This window comes from Pelodiscus sinensis, chromosome 32 (genome assembly GCF_052426305.1).
Source record: "Pelodiscus sinensis isolate ZL-2025 chromosome 32, ASM5242630v1, whole genome shotgun sequence".
Classification (NCBI taxonomy): Eukaryota; Metazoa; Chordata; order Testudines; family Trionychidae; genus Pelodiscus; species Pelodiscus sinensis.
In genome coordinates, this window is record NC_143083.1 from 5,209,750 (window position 1) to 5,232,630 (window position 22,881).

General features: G+C 64.2%; 1 protein-coding gene across 3 annotated transcripts; it reads left to right on the plus strand.

The window, feature by feature from the left end:
- Nucleotides 1–2,476: 2,476 nt before the first annotated feature.
- ZNF414 (zinc finger protein 414) lies at nucleotides 2,477–17,476 on the plus strand. Of its 3 annotated transcripts, none has more exons than XM_075903170.2 (9): nucleotides 2,477–2,623; nucleotides 9,318–9,453; nucleotides 10,467–10,553; nucleotides 11,317–11,424; nucleotides 12,365–12,470; nucleotides 13,693–14,213; nucleotides 14,918–14,968; nucleotides 16,276–16,434; nucleotides 17,081–17,476. In XM_075903170.2, exons 1-9 carry the CDS (start codon nucleotides 2,621–2,623, stop codon nucleotides 17,155–17,157), a joined length of 1,248 nt encoding a protein of 415 aa, XP_075759285.1. In that variant the 5' UTR covers nucleotides 2,477–2,620; the 3' UTR covers nucleotides 17,158–17,476. The 3 variants fall into 3 exon arrangements, with proteins under 3 accessions (XP_075759285.1, XP_089631085.1, XP_089631086.1); XM_089774959.1 differs by having other exon boundaries at nucleotides 10,470–10,553; XM_089774960.1 differs by lacking the exon at nucleotides 14,918–14,968.
- Nucleotides 17,477–22,881: the final 5,405 nt, after the last annotated feature.

Here is a 22,881-nt window from a genome sequence, read left to right on the forward strand (position 1 = left end):
TAGAGGACACCAAAGGAAAGGAATGGGTAGCAAGCTTCAAACTAGTAAGAGAAAGTTGTTGTTCACAAAGCAAATAGTTAACCTGTGGAACTCCTTGCTGCATGAGGCTGTGAAGGCTACAACTAGAACAGAGTTTAAAGGGAAGTGAGATCAAGTCATGGAGGTTGGGTCCATGGAGTAGTCTTAGCCAGGGGGTAGGAGTGGTGTCCCTGCCCAAAGTTTGTGGAAGGCTGGAGAGGGATGGCACGAGACAAATGGCTTGGTCACTGTCTTCGGTCCATCCCCTCCAGGGTCCCTAGGGTTGGCCGCTGTCGGCAGACAGGCTACTGGGCTAGATGGACCTTTGGTCTGACCCAGGACGGCCATTGTAAGCTCAGGGCTCAGGGTCGGGGGTCTCAGTGGACCCCCTTGATTTTCATGCACACCTGCTCCTGGGTGGCCAGGCTGGCAGCTCTCCTGCCCTAGACGGCCACTTTCCTGTGCCTAGGGCGGAGATCGTGGACGAGGTCCACGATGTCTGCACTAGCCCAGGAAGGTGCCCGCCTCTTGCGGTCCCGGGCAAGCTCCTGGGAGCCGCCAGCCTGGTCCCAGGAAGAGGGGGTGGGCTGGGGGACATCGGGTGGGTGGCTCTGTGCCGTGCCAGGTGCAGGGTCTGCTGGCTGGGTGCTGGCAGGCTTGCACCTGGCACGGGCACCGTAGCCAGCCCGTGCCCCTTTAAGGGGTCCGGGGCCGGGAGGGGGGCATAGAGTTTCCCTGGTGTTGGCCAGAGTGGCCACCAGGGAAACCCGGGGAGGGCTAGCCTCCCACTAGTTCGAATTAAGGGGCTACACACCCCTTAATTCGAACTAGTAAGTTCAAACTAGGCTTAATCCTCGTAAAATGAGGTTTACCTAGTTCGAACTAAGCGCTCCGCTAGTTCAATTTAAATTCAAACTAACGGAGCGCTAGTGTAGCGCCTATGAATGTTAGTTCGAACTAACATTGTAGTGTAGACATACCCATAGACACGCCTCAGCCACTCGGCTCTTTCCTTCAAGGCCGCTACTAAGAGAGACTGAAAACTGGATGGGCCAAAGCCGGGGAGGACGGGGGAATGCCTTGCTACCTAGGGCAGGGGGCTCCGACTCATGGCCCGGGGCCACCTGCAGCCCGAGCAGCTCCTCGATCCAGCCCGCACCTGGCTGCTGGCACCAGAGTCCCTGCAGCCCTGGGGGTGGGGGGGGGGTGACTGTACCATCCCCCCAAGTCCAGCCCCCGCTCCACCCCCCACCTCGCTCAGGGCAGGAAGTGGAGCGCCCCAGCCCCGGCACGGCTGGCTTGGGAGATGTCGGCAGAGGAGGCCTCCTGCGTCGCTCCGCTTCCCTGCCACGGGCGCCCCTGCTGCCAGGCCCGGCTCGCCCAGGGACCCGCAGGCTAACTTGAGTCTGGAGGACCAGCCTGTCCACAGGACGGTCGGGCAATCACCAGAGTCCCCCAAAGCGAGGGGCCCAGGTGGCCACGCCAACCGTCCTAAGGACGGGATGGAACACGCCTCCCCGGGCCGCAGTGGTGCAGAGCCGGCAGCCGAAGCCACTCTAGTCCCGCCGCACTACCACTGGTGGCCCCGGGGGTCTCTAGGGGAAGTGGGGGGGCCAGGTGACGCACAGAGGAGGGGGAACAGCGGCAGGCAGGCAGCACCCGGAGACACGAGGGGAGAGGAGGATGGCGTGGAGACCCCTCCCTCCCGGAGCTCGGCCAAAGGGGGTGCCACTGACCCCCAGGAGGATTTGGGGTGGCACTGGCCCTAAGGTCAAGTGAGTCTGAGGCCCCTGACCTAGTAGATGACCCAGGTCTGAGGGTCACATGGGTTGGGGGCCCCGTGACCATCTTCCAGCTCTCCGAGGTACCGGGTTTGCCGTAGAATTCAGCGTTCGCGGAGCGGGGGAGGCCGAGGGAGGCCCCCACTGCCCAGCGTTGGCTCAGCAAGCGTGAGGCCCTCAGTCTCCTTTTCCGGGCCCGCGAGGGCCTTTGGGGCAGGGGCAGGGGCAGGTTTCGTGCGGGATCGGGCCGGGCCGTGGCAGGTGCAATGCGAACAGCTAGGAGCAGCCAACCTGGCACGGGCTTACTGAGCCTGCCGGGGCTTTTCAGAGGGGCCCGAGGCAAGGGGGGGGAATGGCCCCGAACTCACCCCGCTCGGGGGCAGGGGGCTCAGGGCGGCCGGTCGCGGTGCTGGGCCAGGCCCGCCAGACACAGGCCCCAAAGGGCAGGAGGCTGGAGCCATTTCCTGCCTCTGGCTCCTCTGCCCGCATTGCCCCCAACACAGCCGGGGGCGGGCAGATCTGTGGGGCAGGAAGGGGGCAGGGATCCCCCGCTGCGGGCTAAGGCAGCCACAGCCCAAAGGGGCAACGCCGAAGCAGGGGGAGCAGAGGCCCGATCGTGTGACGGGGGGGGGGGGCCTTGGGCCGGCACTGGAGTCCGGGCAGCTCTGTCCCGGGAGGTCCCTGCCCCCCACCCCGCCAAACCCCGCCCCGCCCCTCCCCCTCGCTCTCGCGACAGCTGCTTCGCAGAAAATGGCTACAATGTAGCCGCTGCGCCGTTCGGTGTGTGGCTGCGGCGCCGGGCGATCGGGACCCGCGGAGACATGGTAAGAGCCCGGCCGGGGGGCACGGACTAAGCCAGCGCCCGGGGCGGGGGGGCCCGAAGGGGGCGGGGCCAGTGCGTGCCCCCCCCCGACACCCACCGCATCGGGGCTTTGCAAAATGTCAGTGGGGGGGGGGGGGGGATTGTGGCTGCGCTTCCTCGGGGTGGAGGAGGCTGGACCCCGCCTTGCATGTGGGAGAGGGGAGCCCCGGGGGGGGGGCAGTCATTCACCCCCCCCCCCCCGCCTTAAGGATGCTCCTTAGCATCTAGGGTGGCTAATGGGACTTCACCTGGCTCGGCCCACTCCGCTGCACCCCCCCCCCCGTCACGTGGCCCTTCCCTCTTACCAGGCTTGTTTCATTTTGAGTTTTTTCTTCCCCTTGTTTTTAACTTGCTTTGTAAAGTTCCCCGCCCCTCCCCCTCCTCCTGGAGACCTTAGTCCGTCCCCCGTCCCCCCCCCCCACATTAGCTGGCTCCGTGTCCCCCGCCTGCCTGCCCCGGCTTCCTTGGTAGCAAAGAGTTGCTTGCTACAGTTATTCACAGGCTGCACCCAGCGCTCGAGGCAGCTGTCCGGCATGGCTCGCCCACAGTGGCAATGGGTGACTTGTTGGGCATTGCGCCGGTTCGGGGGTTTGGCTGCTGGTGGTTGTTTGCTGGTCAAATTGGGGTTTAAGCCCCAATTTCTCCCCCTCGCCCCCTCTTGCTGTCAGAAGCGTGCATGGTGCCATACAGATGTGCAGGAAGGTCCTGCCAGTGATATCACTTCAGCTGGGCGGTGGAAGGAGGCTTCCCCTGCAGATCAGTTTGTAGAACAGCCCCTGAGGAGTGGTGCCCACACACGGTCACACACAGGGAAGGCGAGAGAGGCTCTTGGGAGAGCTAGTTTTACTGGTGAGGGCAGATCATAGCGTCTCTTCTGTTTCCTGACGCCTGGGTGCTTGGACTTGCGTGACCAGCTGTGTGGGCAGGCTGAGATTAAAGCTGAAAGGTTCCAAGCTAAGGCCTGGTCTGCACTTGAACATTAGACCCGCGCAGCTGCGTCACTCAGAGCTGTGGCAAATGTTGCACCCTGGGTGCTGTAAGTAGGTGGCCGAAGCCTTGGCGCAGACCCATCAAGATGAATGGGAGAACCTGGGGAAACCCTTTTCCGTCTGTGTAGGAAGCTGCGCCACTATAGTGCAGATCTGGCCTCAATGAGCTACGATAAAACATTTTCAAGACTATTAAACAGGTTGCTTAGGGGCAAGTCGCTTCACTTGAGCCTTGAAAAGCCGACCCAGACCTGGTGAAAGCATAATAAATTCAGGGATCCTGCCATCTCTGCAAATAATTAAGAGCAGGGGACGTGCTATCGTCCATTAGCACAGCTGCATTTATTCCGGTGAATAGATCTTGAGATTAACACCCCAGTGTGATCGCTGCTGGGTGCAGGGGGAAGCAAAGCCGCTATTTTCATCAGTGAGAGCAAGCAAGCTACGTGTAAGGCTGAAATATTAACATTGCAAATAAGGAAAAACCAAACGCAGTCCTCTGGATCCATTACAAGCCGCTGATGATGGCGTTGCCGTTCATGGTCAGCCCTGTGCGATAACCCGACGGGGGGAGCGTGAGGGGGAGGGAGGAGGTGTGAGAGTAGTGAGTCAAGGAAAGTTGGGAAGAGAAATCTGAATTATTTCAACTTCCGGGCGTTTTAAGCTCTGGCATCATGTTCTTTCAACACAGTGATTTTTATTGAACATGTCCGTAATTGACCTGTGATCCCTGGTCTGCTTTCCTACAGCAAGAAAGGAGAAGGCTTAACTGTGACAAATTTATGCTTTCCAGATTGAGCAGGAAACACTAAGCGAGCAACAGCCGGGGCTGTGGGCTGAAAGCTCAGCAAAACCATCAGTGAAAAAAGCCATTCTGCTGTCATAGCATTTATTTCCTGCGCTTCCAGCCCCCTTCTCGCGAGTCCCTGACTCCAAACCCTTTGTCTCTTAGCGCTGCGTGTGACAATAAGTGTTTCAGGGATTGTATTGAGCCTCTGGCTGCAGAGCCTGGTACAGATTCCCAAATAGGATTATTTGTTCCATTTATCCTCTTGCTGTGGACTGAGGAATGTCTCTCATGTTAATTGGTGTGCACGAGCCCTCGTGTTTGCACTGTGGAGCTGAGGCCAGGGCAGTTAACAGACGTGGCAATGGTGACTTCTCTCCTAGTGGGGGCTGCGTGGTTGCTGCAAACCCCTCCCTGGCTAATGTCTAGATTTGGTAAAGGGCCGTGTTTTAGCTGCCTCTGCCTCCTGCAGGCACTAGTGTCTGAGTTCACTAGTGAGAGTCTCTTGGGGAAATGGTGAATTGGTGCACAAGGATTCTGCTTGGTTTTGCAAAGTGGCTTGTGGGGCAGGGATGCTGAATCGCGTGGCACTGTTGCCACATGGGTACCTGCCCTAGTCGCACGAGACGTTGCGGCAACGATTCAGCGGCACCAGCTTCCGAGAGGCGGGCTAGCAAAGCGAGCGTGTCCTAGGGTTGTGGAAGGTTTAGTGTCCACAGCGGGAAGGTTGGGCCTGCCGCTCCATGCGATGGGGGAGTGGGGGAAGGGCCAATGAAGGGGATGGGGGGGAAGGGCCAATGAAGGGAAGGACCAACCTGGCCACTGAAGCCTGCGCTGCCGCGTCTGCACTGCTCTTCTCACCAGCGCTTGCTCTGGCCTCCCCGAGCCGCGCTCGCACTCTGGTTGCCGTGCGGGAGGAGTCCGGTTTGGAGGGCAGACCTGTACCCAGGCGTTCTGGCCCCGATTCTCCAGGCCAAGGTCCTGTTCTGATCAGGCCGAGCCACAGAGAGCAGGGGCCAGGTTCTGTGCTGGAATTGGGGCTAAGCCCCATGGGAGATGGGGCCCTGGCTCGCAGAACGCCGTGTCCCGCTGGGGGGGCGCCCGAGGGGAGGAGCCAGGCTGTGGCGAATCGCCCAGTTCAAAATCCCCGGCTGCCGCGTCCTTCCTGGACCGGGCGTGGGCCGTGCTGGGAACGGGGCTCTCCCCCTCCCGTCGGCCGGCCACGAGGCGCCTGCCTTGCCGGAGATGGAAGCCCAGAAAGGAGGCTCCGTAGTTGTTGCCATAGCAACTAGTGGCACTGCCGTGGCGAAGTCTGGCCCAGGTGCAATAAATCAGCCGGGGAATCTGGGAAAATCTGGGCCGAATTCGCTGCCTCCCCCCCCCCCCCCCCCCCATTGTGGTTTGGTTTTTCTACCCACGCTCCCGGCTTTGCTCACCGGCCCCTCCCCAGGGATCCTCTGCAGACGGGCCTGGGGTCCAGACTGGAGCGCGGGTCTAGGAGCCGGGCTGTGCGCTCCCCTTCCATTGGCCTGGGGGGCGACTGGGGCAACCCCTGCCTGCGGCTGGGGGGGGCGGGGAAGGAGGGTGGCTCCCGGCCCTGCGCTGGGGCCTGGCAGGCCTGGAGCAGCCCTCCCCTGCAGCTGGCTGTGAGCGGGGCACCACTCCTGGATACCACTTACCCCGGTTAGGGGGCTGCTCAGGGGGTAGAAGGGTGTGAACAGGTAACCGGCGAAGCCTTCATGGCCCTCGCTCCGGCTCCCCCGGGGCGGGCGGCGGGATGGGCGCCCCCCTCCTCCAGCCCCACGCCGGAGCTGGCTGTTCGCTCTGCGCACTGCGCCAGCCGGCTGGGCCATTCGTGCGCTCCCATTGAAAACAGGCAAAACCTTTCGTTCCGGCTTCGGCTCGCTTGTCCGGCTTCGACGGGGCCCGTTCCTTGTTCCTCGGGAGCCCGTTTGCCGTAGACCGGCCCTGCCCACGGTGCCCAAGTTCACTGATCCCTCTGTGCCAGCCTGCGGGGCTCCCGCTCCCAGCCCCCGCCCCAGGGCTGGCTGCCGGCTCCCAGGCGCTAGCCGAGGGGCTGGAGCAGCCCCCCACCCGTGGCAGGCCGCAGGCAGGGGGCTGTTTCCCAGGTCACCAGTTACCCGTTCCCGTCTCTAGTTCATACTAGCCCAGCATGGGCAGAGCCCTTCCAGCACCCTAGATGTTGTCCGGCCCTCTGCCCCGGTTTGCTCCACTGCTTGCTTTGGCTTGTCTCTTACACTGTAAACTCTGGGGCAGGCGCTGCCCTTCGGGGTCCATCCGCACAGGCCTTGCCTGTCGGTGGGGTTTAGATCAGAACTCAAAGTGCTCGTTTAGCCCTTGGCGCTGGGAGGGCGGGGCAGAGGGGGGCGGCCGTGCACTCAGGTGACTGATGGAGTCGGAGGAGAGGGGGGCGGCCGGGCACACTCAGGTGACTGATGGGGTCGGGGGAGAGGGGGGCGGCCGTGCACTCAGGTGACCGATGGGGTCGGGGGAGAGGGGGGCGGCCGTGCACTCAGGTGACTGATGGGGTCGGGGGAGAGGGGGGCGGCCGTGCACTCAGGTGACTGATGGGGTCGGGGGAGTGGGGGGCGGCCGTGCACTCAGGTGACTGATGGGGCTGGGGGAGAGGGGGTTCCTCGTCTCTCCGCAGATCCCTCAGCGAGCTTCTCTGCCCCCTTGGGATTCCTTTAGGCAGAGGCGCTTGTTGGTGTGTGTGTGTGTGTGTGTGGGTGTGTGTGTGTGTGTGTGTGTGTGTGTGTGACGGAGCCAAAGGCGCCTTCGGGGCTGTCCGCGGCGGGCCGGGTGGGCCGGGGTGAATGGCCGGCTCTCCGGAAGACGTGTCCGTGATGCAGCAGTTGAATTTGTTTCGACATCTGGAAGGCCATTTGAATGTTTGCACCCAGGGATTTTGTGCCTGGGTTGTTTCCCATTATGGGTGGTGCCTGCCTCGCTTTTGTGTTAAAAAATTACCCCTGCAGAGACCTTACCGGGGGAGGGGGTGTGGAGTTTCCACAGAAACTGACCAGAGCAAGTGCACAGACCCACGAGCCGATGCTGGAGCTATTGGTACCTCGCACGACTCTCGATTCACCTTTTCCAAAGAAGGAGATGGGCTGGAAAGCTCTCGGGTGGGAAGCAACCATCTCTCGAGACGGGGGGGGGGGGGCGGTTTGAACAAAGCTAGAAAAGATTTTCAGCAGCTTGGAGGCGGGGGGGACCCTAACCAAAGAATTTAAAGAGTATGGAATTTCCAGCCCTCGGGGGGAGTTCTGATCCCTTGGGGGTGGAGCGGCAGAGCCCCCCCCTCCCCGAGCTGACCATGGTTTGGTCCAGGGACCACTTGAAGGATGCGCCCGTGAGGTGCCCTGTCTGTTCCCCTCTTTGGGATTGGAGGAAACCATTGGAATGGGGCAGAGTCACTTCTGAGAGGCCCTCTGGTCCCTGCATCCCAGCTACTGCTGGCCAAACTAGCCAATGAGAGGCCTTCCTCCTACCACTAGGGCATCCCACTGCTGCCACCAGCATGACCAGACTGCTGTAACCCCCCTCCCTTTGTCCCCAGTACCACTTCTCAGGCAAGCGTTGTAGGTGCCTTAGCTCCTGGGCTCTCTAGATCCCGGGTGGGTCCCAAATAGCCATCGCTACCGACTGCATGTGCCCCCCCGTCACACTCCACCCGTGTGTCCATCCTCCCCCCCCACATCCTCCCAGCCTTCCCTTCCTGCTCTGTGAGGAGGAATAGTAAAAGTGCAGCTGCCTCCTTGTGCAGGCGGATGACTGCTCAGAGAATGAGCCCCGTGCTAAAATCCCACAGGAAAGAGGCAGCAAAATCATCTAGACAAGAAGCCCAGGGAGGTCTGGCTTTAAAAGCGCAGGCCGGGCAGGTAGCGTAGAATTTTGCTGATACTGGCCAAGAAAGCAAGTCCCTTTTGCCGTCCCGTGCCTCAGTTTCCCCATCTGCAAAACGAGGGTGATGCTTTGACAGAAGGCACCGGCTCCTAGCCAGGGGGTTACACAGTCCCCCTCGGATCCATGTGTTCCTGAGCCCCAGCCCTGCCAAAGTTCAACCCGGCAAGCGGTGAACAGGAGGGGCCCTAGCACTGAGTGCTAACCTGGAAGCATTTCCTGCACGATGCCTTGAGCTGCTGCGTGCGGCAAGCCGTGTCCCTGCCCGGGTTCTTCCTCTGTCCCTCTGCCACTGAGAAGTCCCCCGGGCGGCAGGGGCTGCGTGCGAGTCCCGTGTTAACCCGCAAGTGCGGGGAGGGATTTGGCGTCCCTGGCTTTGCCGAGGCAGCAGAGCCCCCGTGGAGGCGGCAGAGGGAGTTCTGGCCTCCTTTACCCTGCGTACGCTGCCCCGCTGCGAGGCGCGTTCAGCTCCGGCCTCCCCCGGACCGTCCGATGCTCCGTTCCATCCGGGAAGGGGGCACAGCCGCCCCAGGCGGGATCCGGTGCTTGGGCAGTGGCAGGGCCACGGAGGTTAATGAACCTGCTACGCCCTGGGGGCCTGCTGAAGTGGGGGAGGGTTGCCAGGGGCAGAGTGGGGGGCTGAGGGACAGCAGAATGCTGGTGCACCGGGGCTATTCCCCCCTGAGCCTCTCCCCTCCCTGTTGGGGTCTTCTCATGTCCTCAGAGCCCCAGAGCCCATGTGTGTGCCGGGTCCCTGCTGGCCCAGCAGCTCTTCCCGTGGGGGGGCTGAGCAGCGGGCTTCGGCGGGCGGGGGGGCGGCTGGCCTGGGGGCAGGGGCAGAGCCTTTTCCCTGCCCATCTCTGGGCCCTGCTGGAGTCTCAGGCTGCCGGGGAGGGGAGGTGTTGGCCTTGCCCCTCTGTGCCCAGCTGACTGTCCCCGTGTGCCCGGTTTAGCATCACCAGGAGATGAGCCCCTCGCCGGGCCCTGCCCGCGGCACCCCGGCCCCCACTCTCCACGAGCTCCGCGCCTCGCCCGGCCCTGTGCGCAGCAAAGCCCTGAAGACGGAGCCAGAGGCGGCGCTGCCCGGGGGTAAGTGCCGGCGGGGGAGGGGGCGGTTGGGGCAGGTTGTCAGGCCAGGAAGGGAGGGAAGAGACGTGTGTGGCCGGCTGCGGAGCCCTGCCGCTCCCGGGAGCCAAGCGGCGAAGCGCTGGCCTGTGTCTGCCCTGCCCGGCTTGCTGCAGGCGGTGTCCAACGTGGGCCCTCGCGCCGCGGGCGGAGCCCCCTGCGGGGCGTCTTGGGGGCAGCCAGGGTGGTGGAGAGCCCACCTGTGTAGGTCCCTCTGCCCGTTCCGCAGAGCCTCCCTCCAGCCCCGAAATCTTCCTCCGGCCCTGCAGGCTCACAGGGGCAGGGGGGCGACTGCTGGGGCCGGGCAGATTCCCTCTGGCGTCTCCTCTGGCACCACCACGCAGGAGAAGAAACGCTTCCCCGCTGGGCATGGCAGCCCTGGCTTTACCCTGCCCCCGCCCAGACCCCTGCGGCCGGTCTGCGGCGGGGGGAAGAGCCAGGTTCTCACCTGGGTTTGGGGCCAGGGAGAAGCATGCGGGCTGTCAAAGCTGGGACTCAGCCCGTACGCCAAGTCATCCCGGGCCTGCAGGCGCCCGTGCGGGGCGTTCTGGTCCTGCCCTCGCTCGGGAGCAGACGGAGCTGCTGAGCCCCTGCAAAGGGGGCAAGTTGAAGGCCTGGTGCCTTGGAGCAGCTGGTGGGGCCTGGCCTGCATCCGCTGCACGGGCTGGGGCGCCACACTCGGGCGCTTCCAGTAAAACCCAAGCACAGGCTCCGGGCGAGCTGGGCTCCCGAGGCGGGGCTGCGGGCGAGCTGGGCTCCCGAGGCGGGGCTGCGGGCGAGCTGGGCTCCCGAGGCGGGGCTGCGGGCGAGCTGGGCTCCCGAGGCGGGGCTGCGGGCGAGCTGGGCTCCCGAGGCGGGGCTGCGGGCGAGCTGGGCTCCCGAGGCGGGGCTGCGGGCGAGCTGGGCTCCCGAGGCGGGGCTCCGGGCGAGCTGGGCTCCCGAGGCCGGGCTCCGGGGCTAACCCTGGCTCCCTCCAGCAGGCCACAATGACCCAGCTGCAGGAAGCGGAGGCAGCGGGGCTCAAGCGCAGGACCTGCGGCTCCCAAAGCGCCGACCCCTCCCAGGTGAGCTGCAGGGCGGAGCTGTGCGTGGCATCCCTGCCGGCCGGGGGAGCTGTGGTCCCAGCAGCGGGTACAGCTCAGCGCACGGCCCTCCCTTTGTTTTCTGTACCGAGGTTCGAACTTGTCCCATAAACGTTAACCTGGGATCAATGGTCCGTGTAAGCTGAGTGCTTGGGCAGCCACCCTGGGGAGATTGGCAGAGCACCCACAGCCAGCGGGGTGCATTTCTGCTGGTGGTGCACATGCTTCGGTGCACAGAACAACGATTATTCCGCACATGGATGGAAAAATTGGAATCTTGCCTCAGATTCTTCCTAGTTTGTTGTAGGGGCTAAGCTAGAGAAGGGGGGAGGAATAGGGGGTCCAGGTTTAGGCCAGATTCCCGTACTGCGCCCTGGGCTAGCTGAACTCTTGCAAACTGTCCCCTGTGAGCCCTGCCTGCCCCTGGGGGTACCCGCTGCTTCCCCTTGCCCTCCGGAGTGAGACAGCAGCTGGGGGGGGCCGTGAGGGGCTGTTTCTAAGGGAGCACTGAGGCTCTGCACCCGGGTCTCTGCTTGGAGCGGAGCTGGCGGGGGGGGGATGGGCACGGGAGGCTGCATGGCAGGAGCTCGGTGGGTCTCCTCAGGGACCGCGCAGAAGCCCCCGGCCGTGGAGCGGGCCGGCCCCGTTGGCTGCTCGTCTTGGCAGAGCTCCCCAGCCACGATGAGCCATTGGGGGGCGGTTGCTGGGCTTGGGAGAGCAATGACCCGGGGCGCTCTCCTTCCAGGGAAGCACTACCCGTGCTCCAGCTACGGCTGCAAGCTGGCCTTCCGCAGCATGCAGGAGCTGATGGACCACATGCGAGTCCACTACCGACCCACGCAGTCCCTGGAGGGTAAGGCCTGGGGCGGGGGCGGGGCGGTCCCAGACGAGGAGGGCTCGTTAGCCCTTCCCAGAGCTTCTCTGAAGCCGACACGCCCTGTGGGGCTGCTACTTGGGTGGGCTCAGTCGTCCACAAGCCGATCCATTCGGGGCCGCTTGGCGGGCGTGGTGATGCCGGGGAAGTGGGGGGGGTTGCTGGAGTGGGGGGCGACCGGCGAGGTATGCAGGCCGGGTTTCCGTGGGCTCGGCCCCTTCCGGGCTCAGCACCTTCCGGAAGGACCAGAAGTGTGGAAGCGTAGGCTGCCCTTTCCGTGGCCGTACCTGGGAGTGGGAGCTCGGCGCTGTGGGGGGGGTGTCTGTGTCTCTGATCCCCGCCCCAGACGGGGCCGACTGACCTGGCCGGGGGTCCCCGGTCTCGGCTCCCTGGTCCCAGATGCTCAGCCCTGCTCCCCGGTGTGGCCCGGAGCAATTCGGCTGCCTGCTCGGCGCCAGGTCGGCTCTGCCCCGTGGCCGTCGGGCGCTAATTGACCCCCTGCCCCTCCAGCGGGTTCTGCCCCAAGGAGGGATGGGAAGGGTTACCCGGTCACCCCGCAAGCATCCTCCTCAACAGGCGCTGCCCCCTCACGGGGCATGGGGATAGCAGCCCCTTGTGCGCGGCTGGGGGGGAAGGGGGGGGCTGGGGGTTTGCTGGAGCAGTCCCTGCTGGGCTCCCGCTTAATCGGTTACCCAGTCAAACTGAACCTTTAGTTAACGGCTGAACCGGGATTCCCCCCCCCCCGGCCCCTCATTAGCCCGTCCCAGCCGAGCCGCCGCGCTGGCAGTGTCCGGTGGCGCTCGGGGGTGGCCCATGCGGTAACCGGCCCCTGCGCGGGCGAATGGCGAGGAGACGGGCCGTGTGTCGAGGGGGGCCGGACTCTGGGCGACTCACAGACCCTCTGCCCCTCCCCTGCCAGGTAAAATATTCCACTGCCCCACGCAGGGCTGCCCGGAGACCTTCCCCAGCATGCAGGACCTGGTGGCCCACATGAAGGTGCACTACAAGCCGAACCGCTACTTCAAGTAAGTCCCCTGGGGCTACAGGACTGAGGCCCCTTCCCCTCCCCCACAGTCCCCTCTGGTCCCTGGCGTGTGCCAAGCAAAAGGGCTGACGTGCCGCTGGCCACGCCGGGGGAGGAGGGGCACATGGGCCCTGGCCCCAGCTCTGACTCTGGGTTGGGGGCAGGAAGGGCCGGGTGGGAAAACGGCTCAGCCCTCGAGGAGGGATAGAGAAGCTCTCACTGCCTCTGAGCCCACGGGACGCCCACCTCGATTCCCGCGCGCAGACATGGCGCCTCCTCTCAGGACAGGGATCCGGGCGTTGGGACAGGTTCTGAGCGACACAAATGATTCGAGGTTTGGACGGGTCCCGTGTGAAGAGAGATTAAAAAGACTTGAAACAAAATCCAGGACGATGCAGCACTTTAAAGACTAACAAGCTGGTTTATTAGGTGAGGAGCTTTCGTGGGCCAGACCCACTTCCTCAGATCAATATGTGGAAGAAAATTTGGCCCACGAAAGCTCATCATCTAATAAACCATCTTGTTAGTCTTTAAAGTGCTACCTAGTCCTGTCTTTTGTTTCAGCTACACCAGACTAACACGGCTACATTTCTATCACTAAAAAGACTTGGACTTTTCAGCTTAGAAAAGAGGAGACTAGGGGAGCATAGGACAGGTCTGTAAAATCATGAGTGGTGTGGAAAAAGTGAATAAGGAAAAGTTATTTACTTGTTCCCATAACATAAGAATTAGGGGTCCCCACATGAAGTTAACAGGTAGCAGGTTTAAAACAAACAAAAGGAAGTTTTTCTTCATGCAATGCGCAGTCAACCTGTGGAACTCCTTGCCAGAGGATGTTGTGAAGACCAGGAACTTTTAACGGGGCTCAGAGCTAGATAAATTCATGGGCATTAGGCCCATCAATGGCTATTAGCCAAGCTGGGCAGGGAGGGGTCCCTGGCCTCTGTTTGCCAGAGGCTGGGAATGGGCGACAGGGGAGGGATCCCTGGATGGTTCCCGGTTCTGTTCACTCCCTCTGGGGCTCCTGGCACTGGCTGCTGTCGGCAGCCAGGACACCGGGCTGGATGGACCCAGCATGGCCGTTCTTGCGCATCCGGTGGGTTTGGCCCACATCTCTGCTCCTGCCGTGTGCCCGGGGTGGCTGCTCTCTCGACCCCAGGGGGTTCCCTGGCCTGCCAGGGGGCCGGGCCGTTGCAGACCTGCGCTTTCCTGTCGCGCCCTAGGTGTGAGAACTGCCTGCTGCGCTTCCGGACCCACCGCTCCCTCTTCAAACACCTGCACGTCTGCTCCGACAGCGCCCGCAGCCCCTCCCCGGCGCAGAGAGCCGAGAAGCCCCCCCCGCCCGCTACCTCCGGCCTGGAGAAGGCCCCCCCGGCCAAGCTGCTGGAGGGGCTGCCCAAGCTCCAGAGCGTCATCCGGCACATGGAGAAAGAAGCCATCCCCCCCAGCATGGACACGGCCTCGCTCCCCGCGAGCCTCCCCGGCCTCCACAGCTCCCTGGAGCCCTTGCCTCTGGTGTCCCCGGCCTCCCACCCGTTCCCGCTGCTGGAGCCCTCGCTCTTCGGGCCGTCCTCCCTCACCCGGTTCTCGGGCCAGCCTCCCGCCACGGGGCCGGGCCCTTTCCTGCCCTACGTGCACCCCTCCCCCTACAGCTTCCCTCCGGCGTCGGTTCAGCAGCGCCTCCGGCCCTACCTGCCCAGCCAAGGCCCCGCCGGCTCCAACGCCGTGTGGAAGAAAAGCCAAGGTGAGACCCCGGCGCCGGCAGGGAACTCGCCCTGGGCTGCAGCCAACCTCCTCCAGGCCGCTGCGGCGGGACCCCGGGGGCTGAGGAGGCGGCTCCGGACGCGGGCCTGCCCTCCCCTGCCGGCCGGGAAGCAGAGACCCCTGTGCTTGCGCGCTCAGGCTTCCTCTGTCCCAGGCTCTGTGGGGCGGGGGGGGTCCCGGCGGCGGCCACGTCTCCTCCCCTCGTGCCAACATCCTGCCCCAGCCGACCAGCTTGAGACCGGAGGCGCGCCCGGCGGAGGGCCTGCGGCCGGGTCCCATTTGCTGCGGCTGGGGCGGGTGGGTCCGAATCCTCCGCTGACTCCACCAACGCAAACCTGCCTCGCTTTGTGCACGGAGCCGCGACACCTCCCTGCCACTGCCTGTGGCCGCTGGGCCTGGTCCCTTTCCCCGACGGCCCTTGGCGGCGGGAGGCGCCCTAGTGCCCGGTGCCCAGCTACTGCCCTGGCAAACCTGCCGCCGGTGGGGGCACCGGGGAGTGTCCCTTAGCTCCCTCCTTGTGCTAAAGAGCTGCCCCTTCAGCTCCCCTCCCTGCAGCCCCGGGCCCTGCATGGGGACCCGCCAGGGGCAGCCGCCACTGGACACCGAGCCAGGTCCTCTCGGCTGCCTCCCCCTGCCAAGGGAGGCAAGGCCTAATGCTCGTCTCGCCCCCGATTCCCTTCGCAGGTGTGTGTGTCGGCCCACGCCCCCCCCGCTTTGGCTCAGGTGTGACTCCAGGTTAGTCCGACCCCCTCGGCTGCGGGCTGCCTTCTGGTCCCTGGGTGCCGCGGCAGCTGGGGACCCCAGGAAAGGGGAGGGAGGCTCATGACCCCCCACCCCCACGCCAGCCCGCCAGGGCCAAGGGCACCACCCAGGGGGCAAAACAGCCACAGTGCGGGGGAGGCCTCGGCCCCTTGCTGTTCTAACCTGCAGCCACGGGCCCACTGGCCTCCGGCCTGCAAGCGAAGCAGGCTCAGCGCTGTGTGATCCGTGGATGGGAGACGGCTGAGCCCCTCGAGCAGGGGCGTAATGCAGAGCTGCCTTGAGCCGAGAGGGAGGCTGACGCCAGGACAGGGGGATCTGGAGCTGGGGGGGGGGGGCGCAGTGGCTGGGGGCTGGCAGCCCGGGGCGGGGAGGCTGCTGGAAGGGGGGGTGCAGTGGGCCTGCCGCAGCCCCTTTCCCCACCCCCACCCGGCCTGCAGGCAGGCCAGATGCCTTCTTTCTACCAAGCTGTGCTGGGGCTGTTGCCCTCAGCCTGGCGTGGGGGGTGCTGGCTCTTGCCCCTTGGCGCTGCCCAGGGCCGGCCCGGACCAGCTGCTCTTGAGAGCAGCCTCAGCCTGGCTTGGCCCCGCAGAACCTGGCTGCTCCGGTGCCCGGCAGGCCTGGATTTCCCTGGCGGAGTCACGCACGTTCCGCAGTCGCAGGGCGGGGGCGGTTCCATCGACTAGGCGCCAGGCCCGGCCCCGCGCCGCCCTTGAAATGCACCAGCGGGACCTGGAGCCCGGGGCGGTCCCGCTGCCGCCAGGCTCCACGTGGGCACTTGCGCTTTGAAATGCACGAGGGCCCCCCTGGGCCTCCCCTGCTCTTCAAAGCCGGCGCCAGCGGGGGCGTCCCCAGTTGCCCCCAGGCTTGGGCCGGCGCGGCTGCTTTTAAGTACCCTCCTCTGCTCTCTCTTTCCCCTGCCCCCGCCTCCATCGGAGGGAGCAAGGGGGGGGATGGTACCAGTCGACTATGCTGGTGCCTAGTCCTTTACATCCCCATTCTGCAGCGGGGATGGGGCAGGAGCCCCGACTCTCCTGCCCCAGGCACAGCGGCTCGAGAGCCCAAACAGAGCCATGGCGGGGGGAGGGGGCGCAGCTGGTCTGGAGGAGGGCTGGGCGCAGCCGAGTCCTGTGGCCCATGCTGCTGGCCGGGGCCTTGGCTCTCCTGGCCCGCGGCCGCCAGCTGAGCCTGCCTCTCCTGGGGGCGGGGCCCACCGTGCACGAGGGCGATCCCGGGGCACTTGCGAGTGAGCGCCCGTGCTCTGCCCCTCCCCTCTGCTGCAGGCCACTCCTCCAACAGCCGCATCGTGTGGGAGCACACGCGGGGGCGCTACACCTGCATGCAGTGCCCGTTCTCCAGCGCCGCGCGGGAGGAGATCACCCTGCACATCGAGGACCAGCACAAGAACCCGCCCCTGCCCAGCCGGCTGGACGGAGAGATGGGTGTGTCCGAGGGGGGGCCACAGGCAGAGCTCAGCTGGGGCCCCTCCTGCGATTCCTCCGCCTGCCCCAGGGCCCTGCAGCTGGGGAAGCCCTGTCCCAGCCTGCCAGCATCGGGCCCGTCCCCCGCTGGGCTGGAGAAGCCAGGAGCTTGGGCTGGGGAGGGTTCGGCCAGGCGGCGGAGGGGTGGGAAAACTTGCCCCAACTGATGGGGGGGATGGCTGAAGCTGCCCTAATGTTCTTTGGTTCCCCCGGGTCTGAGCTGCCCCAACTCCACCTGGCTGGGAAACCGGCCCCTGGCCTGGGTGTCCTGGCCTAAGTGCGGGGGAAGGGGAAGAGGGAGGTGTGTCTGCTCCCCTCACAAGTGGCTGGTTCTACCAAACGGCTGTGGCGTTAGACTTGCCATCAGTAGGCTTCAGAGTCAACAAGGCATCTCGACCAGGTGTCAGCCTGGGCCTCTGCAAAGCAGCTGTTCTTGGTCACCAGCTGGGGGAGGTGCTTGCCTGAACGGCTGGGCCCATGCAGCCATGTGCGATGCCACGGCCCCGAACCCCAGTGCAGCCAAACAGCCGCCAGGCAGGCAGTGGCGGGAGGTGGGCGAGGGGTAACTTTCTTCATGCTGACCCTGGGCCCTTGTGTTCTCTTGCAGACTTTGGTGTGGGCCTTGCTCCCTACCACGCGAAGCTGCCGGCGGAGCTGGACAACTCCCTGTACTCCCAGCTCTGAGGCCAGCTGAGCCAGCGGGACTGTTCCAGGAGCGCAGACTGTGTGCATGGGACTCCCATAGAACCGGGGGGCCGGGGACACGAAGCCCCAGGCACAGGCATGGCCCCCGCCCCGCTCATCTCCCCTGCTGTTTGCACCCCCCTCGCCCTGAGCTGTGCACTGCAGAGAGTTTAAGTCCTGGAAGCTTGGGGCACCCCCCCCCCCAATTTTGATGCTTCAGGCCAGGGGCTCGCGGCAGAGCCTGGTAGCGTTGCTCAGGAGTTAGTGGACGTCGTCTCTGGGCTGCGGGCGCTCAGAAATAAACATGAATTGGACAGACGGGGCTGCTGGCCTCATGACTGCTCCGTGGGCCTGGCCTCTCCCAGCGGGCGGCAGGGCGCCCCGGGCAGGCCCTGGGTGCAGGCGGGGGGAGGGGCGGTAGGAAAGGGCTGGGCCTGTTGGGGGAGAGGCTGGCACCTCATGGCAGGGTAATTAGTTTTTCTAAGGTAAGGGCAGCGTCTGGCCCAGCAGCGCCCCCTCCCCCTGGTTGGGGGGCAGGAGGATGGGGCCAATGCCTACTGCCCTGCAGGTAGTGGGGAGGGGGGGCTTTTGGCTGGGTTGTTTTGGCTTATCCCCCCTGCCCCCATGGGGTTGGAGCACCACCCCCAGCCCCTCCACTCCTCACTGTGGGGGGAGGAGCCTCATGGGCTCTGCGGGGGGGGGGGAGAGGAGGAATGGTGCTTCGGGCTGCTGTGGCCTAGAGGCTTTTTCCCCAAAGCAAGGGGCCCAGGCCCCACTAGGCTGGGGGGGGGGGATTCTCCTGACACGGGGGGGGGGGGAGGAGGAGGCGTGTGGGGGCGGGGTGGCTGTTTGATTTTTCTGTGGGTCAGTGGCCCCCATGCGGGAGCGGTTCCCCAGCCGTGGGGAGGGCCCCTGCCCTGTGCACAGGGAGCGGGCCGGACAGGCTCTGCCCCCACCCCGCCCCACGTTGTCTGCAGCACTCCCCCCTTGGGCCCAGCCAACCTGCCTGGGGCCGCCCTGGCTACAAGCTGAGCCCAGCCCAGCGATGGGTCCGGCAGCAACAGGCTTTTCCTGCCACCTGCGGCGAATCCAGATGATCATGGCGCTGCCCAGCACCACCAGCAGGGCCTCGCGTGCGGGTCAGCTGGCCTCCCCGGTGACTGGCTGTAGCCCCAGTGCTGCCCGCAGGCCCCTGCTCTGCTAGGGCTGCCACCCCCCTCCGGCAGGGACCAGGCCTGCTCCACAGCTCTGACCCTCAGAAAACCGAGGAGGAGGAACAGCCCGTGGCCCAGACCAGGACAGGTCAGGGGCTTTTCTCCAGCACCCTGCCCCCAGCTACGCTGGCAGCCCCTTCCCATTCACCCATGGTGCTCCAGTAGCAGCTGGGCTGCGGGACGCTCGTCCTTTCGTGTGTTTGAAACTGGCCACTAGCCTGTGCGCTGGAAGATGGAGGCGAAACCAACCCTTCCCTCACCCCCCTCGCCACATCCAGCATGCTTTTATCGACCCCCCCCATCATCCCCTCCGTCGAGTGTCCCACCCTAACCCTTCCCTCACCCCCCTCGCCACATCCAGCATGCTTTTATCGACCCCCCCCATCATCCCCTCCGTCGAGTGTCCCACCCTAACCCTTCCCTCACCCCCCTCGCCACATCCAGCATGCTTTTATCGACCCCCCCCATCATCCCCTCCGTCGAGTGTCCCACCCTAAGCCTTCCCTCACCCCCCTCGCCACATCCAGCATGCTTTTATCGACCCCCCCCCCATCATCCCCTCCGTCGAGTGTCCCACCCTAACCCTTCCCTCACCCCCCTCGCCACATCCAGCATGCTTTTATCGACCCCCCCCATCATCCCCTCCGTCGAGTGTCCCACCCTAAGCCTTCCCTCACCCCCCTCGCCACATCCAGCATGCTTTTATCAACCCCCCCATCATCCCCTCCGTCGAGTGTCCCACCCTAACCCTTCCCTCACCCCCCTCGCCACATCCAGCATGCTTTTATCAACCCCCCCATCATCCCCTCCGTCGAGTGTCCCACCCTAAGCCTTCCCTCACCCCCCTCGCCACATCCAGCATGCTTTTATCAACCCCCCCATCATCGCCTCCGTCGAGTGTCCCACCCTAACCCTTCCCTCACCCCCCTCGCCACATCCAGCATGCTTTTATCAACCCCCCCATCATCCCCTCCGTCGAGTGTCCCACCCTAACCCTTCCCTCACCCCCCTCGCCACATCCAGCATGCTTTTATCGACCCCCCCATCATCCCCTCCGTCGAGTGTCCCACCCTAACCCTTCCCTCACCCCCCTCGCCACATCCAGCATGCTTTTATCGACCCCCCCCATCATCCCCTCCGTCGAGTGTCCCACCCTAACCCTTCCCTCACCCCCCTCGCCACATCCAGCATGCTTTTATCGACCCCCCCCATCATCCCCTCCGTCGAGTGTCCCACCCTAACCCTTCCCTCACCCCCCTCGCCACATCCAGCATGCTTTTATCGACCCCCCCATCATCCCCTCCGTCGAGTGTCCCACCCTAAGCCTTCCCTCACCCCCCTCGCCACATCCATCATGCTTTTATCGACCCCCCCCATCATCCCCTCCGTCGAGTGTCCCACCCTAACCCTTCCCTCACCCCCCTCGCCACATCCAGCATGCTTTTATCGACCCCCCCCATCATCCCCTCCGTCGAGTGTCCCACCCTAACCCTTCCCTCACCCCCCTCGCCACATCCAGCATGCTTTTATCGACCCCCCCATCATCCCCTACGTCGAGTGTCCCACCCTAACCCTTCCCTCACCCCCCTCGCCACATCCAGCATGCTTTTATCGACCCCCCCCATCATCCCCTCCGTCGAGTGTCCCACCCTAACCCTTCCCTCACCCCCCTCGCCACATCCAGCATGCTTTTATCAACCCCCCCATCATCCCCTCCATCGAGTGTCCCACCCTAACCCTAACCCCCCTCGCCACATCCAGCATGCTTTTATCAAACCCCCCCCCATCATCCCCTCCATCGAGTGTCCCACCCTAACCCTAACCCCCCTCGCCACATCCAGCATGCTTTTATCAACCCCCCCCCCCATCATCCCCTCCGTCGAGTGTCCCACCCTAACCCAGCACAACGCTCCAGCTCATCTGTTCCATCCCCAATGATGTTTCTTGGCCTTTGCTGTCTGGGGGCCGTTTTTTTGTAATGGGGAAGCCAGAGCTGCACCCAGCTGTCAGGGGTGGGCCTGGCTTGGATGGGGATGAAGGCATCCGGGCAGCTTCTTCCTTCGGCTCTAGCCCACTCCTCAGGATTCCCAACATTCTGGCAGTTTTTCTTGGCTGCCACCGCCCCTCGAGTGGCCATTTCCAGAGCAGTAGCCACAGTGACCCTCAAGTGGAAACTGCTCACCTAGGCCCCAGGATTTCATAGGCACAGTCAGGCTTGGCTTTGCCCGCCTGCACCGCTCTGCATTTAGCCTGGACTTTCCGCTGCCATTTTGCTGCCCAGTCACCCAGTTTTGTGAGCTCCCTTTGCAACGTCGCAACGTGCTCGAGGAGCTTTGGATCATCTGCAGATGTTGGTGCGTCACTGCTGACCCTTTAGCCGGCCAAGGATGAATGTGCCAGATGGCCCTGATCCCGGTACGACCCCACCGGTTACTACTCCGAGGGCCACGCTTAGCGCTGAGACGTACTGGGCCAAGGCAGCATGTCGCTCCCAGGCCCGCTCCACTGGCTGAGAAGTACAGACAATGGAACCATTGTCACAGCCCCTGCCGCCTCCACCCCGTGTTCCCATGTTCCAGGGCGCTCTGGCTGCCCACACCAGGCCCCAGCAGGGGAAGGAGAGCAAGGGACGCAGGGATTCCCAGGGTAAGACAGCAGCTTGGTAGCAAGAACCCCCATGATGCCCAGGGACCCCACCAGCTCAGCAGAGACAGAGCCAAGGCACAGTTCGAAAAGAGGTTTGATATTTTGCAACATGGGAACCGCCCCCCCCCCCCAGCACTCACCGCCACCCACCTGTGCTCTGACAAGGCCCATTTAGACACAGGCACTAGGGGAAACAGATCTGATGCCAGGGACTCCGCTAGGCATGGGAGGGCCAACGCCACCTGCCCGTCTCCGCGCAGGCAGAGGTGCACAGGGGAGGAAAGCACTTGAGTTCAGGAGGCTCCTGGCGTCCAAGGCCCCTGCATGCTCCCGTAGCGACACAAGGTGCCTGGGAGACTCCTGGGTCCTATGCTGGAAAGTGATCTCAAGGCCATGCTCCTCTGCAACCTTCTTGGTGAAAGGCAACAGGACCCACCCCCCACTGTGCCCCCGGCCTTCCCCTAGGGAGGGGGCAGGAGTGAGCAAGATACCACCTGGGGCCAGGCCTGGGGCACTAGCGAAAGGCATTTCCCTGCCACAGGGACAGGCCCCTTGGGGAGGAGGAACTACCTTAACGTGCACAAGGCCAAACCTGCTGGGTATTGAGAGGAGAAGGCACCACTCTGGGCTGAGACCCCCCTGCCCTAGCACAGGATGGGCAGCTCCTCCAAGCCCACGAAGGGTTAAGTCCCCGCCTCCTCCAGCAGCCATCAGCACATGCAACTGCCAACCGCAAAGCCTCCCTCAGAGGTGCCTGGGGCAACTACACCCTGCATGAGTCAATGGCAGGGGATGCAGCCCCCCTCTTCCCTGCTGGCAGGCAGCAAGCTGCACAGGGCGGGGAGCAGCCTCCGCTCCCAAGGAATTCACCAAGGAGGGGAAGGCTGGATGGATGCAAGCAGCAGCCAGAGGCCAACACACCAGCAGGCCGCAGAAATGTGGAGCAAGAGAACAACCCACCCCCACCCAGCCAAGCCAGGGGAGCTGGAAATGGCTGAGCTGAAGGGCTGAATTGGGAACAGCCGGGGGGGGGGGGGATGTCCCCCTCCCTTGGCAAGGCACCTTGGGGCAGACCAAGGAGTAACTGGACTGGAATCAGGAGGCACTTCCTGCCTGCCAGGCTGTGGCACCAGTTCTGCAGCTCCCTGGGAGGCTGCGCTCAGGCACTGCCTGGGATAAGCCACTGGCCTTCCCCTGCCCCATTGAACCCCTAGATAGCGGGGCCCTGAGGACCAGCTCCCGTCAGGCAGCACCTAGCACATGGGATCCTCCTCTGAGGCCACTGTGTAGACATGTGGGGATGCCGGAGCACTGGCCCGTCCCTCTGCCAAGGCAGGCCACCCGCTCTCATTCAGCAGCTCCCACGAGCAGCCGCGTCCCAGCTGGCGCTTCCTAGGGAAGTTCTGCTCAGCTCAGCTGGGTGGAGGCAAGCACTGCCTGGGAGCAGGAAGTGTTCCTGGCTCCTCACTGCCATGCCCTTGCCCCTGCCCCAGAGACTGAGGCCCAAACTGGACCCTGCTGGGGAGATCTGCCCCCTGGAAGGCAAGTGGAAAGCATAGTCCCCTCCCCCCAAAGACCAGGCTGTCAGGAAGCAGAAGAGTCACCGCCCGCTGGATCTGCACACAGCCCAGCAAAGGACCAGGCCCTCCTAGTCACCCACCCCAGGGACGAAGAAAGCAGGTGCCTGGCCAGCAAGCAGCTTAGAGGCGGGACAGGAAACCAGCTTGTGGCTCCACAGCAGAGGGCCACGTCTGCCACAGACCACCCCTTCTATTCCCTTTGCAGGGACCGTGGGCCGAGGCAGGGGGTGCTTTTCTCCCAAGCCTGCACAGGAGCCAGTCTAGGCTGCCTGCCCGCCCATCCT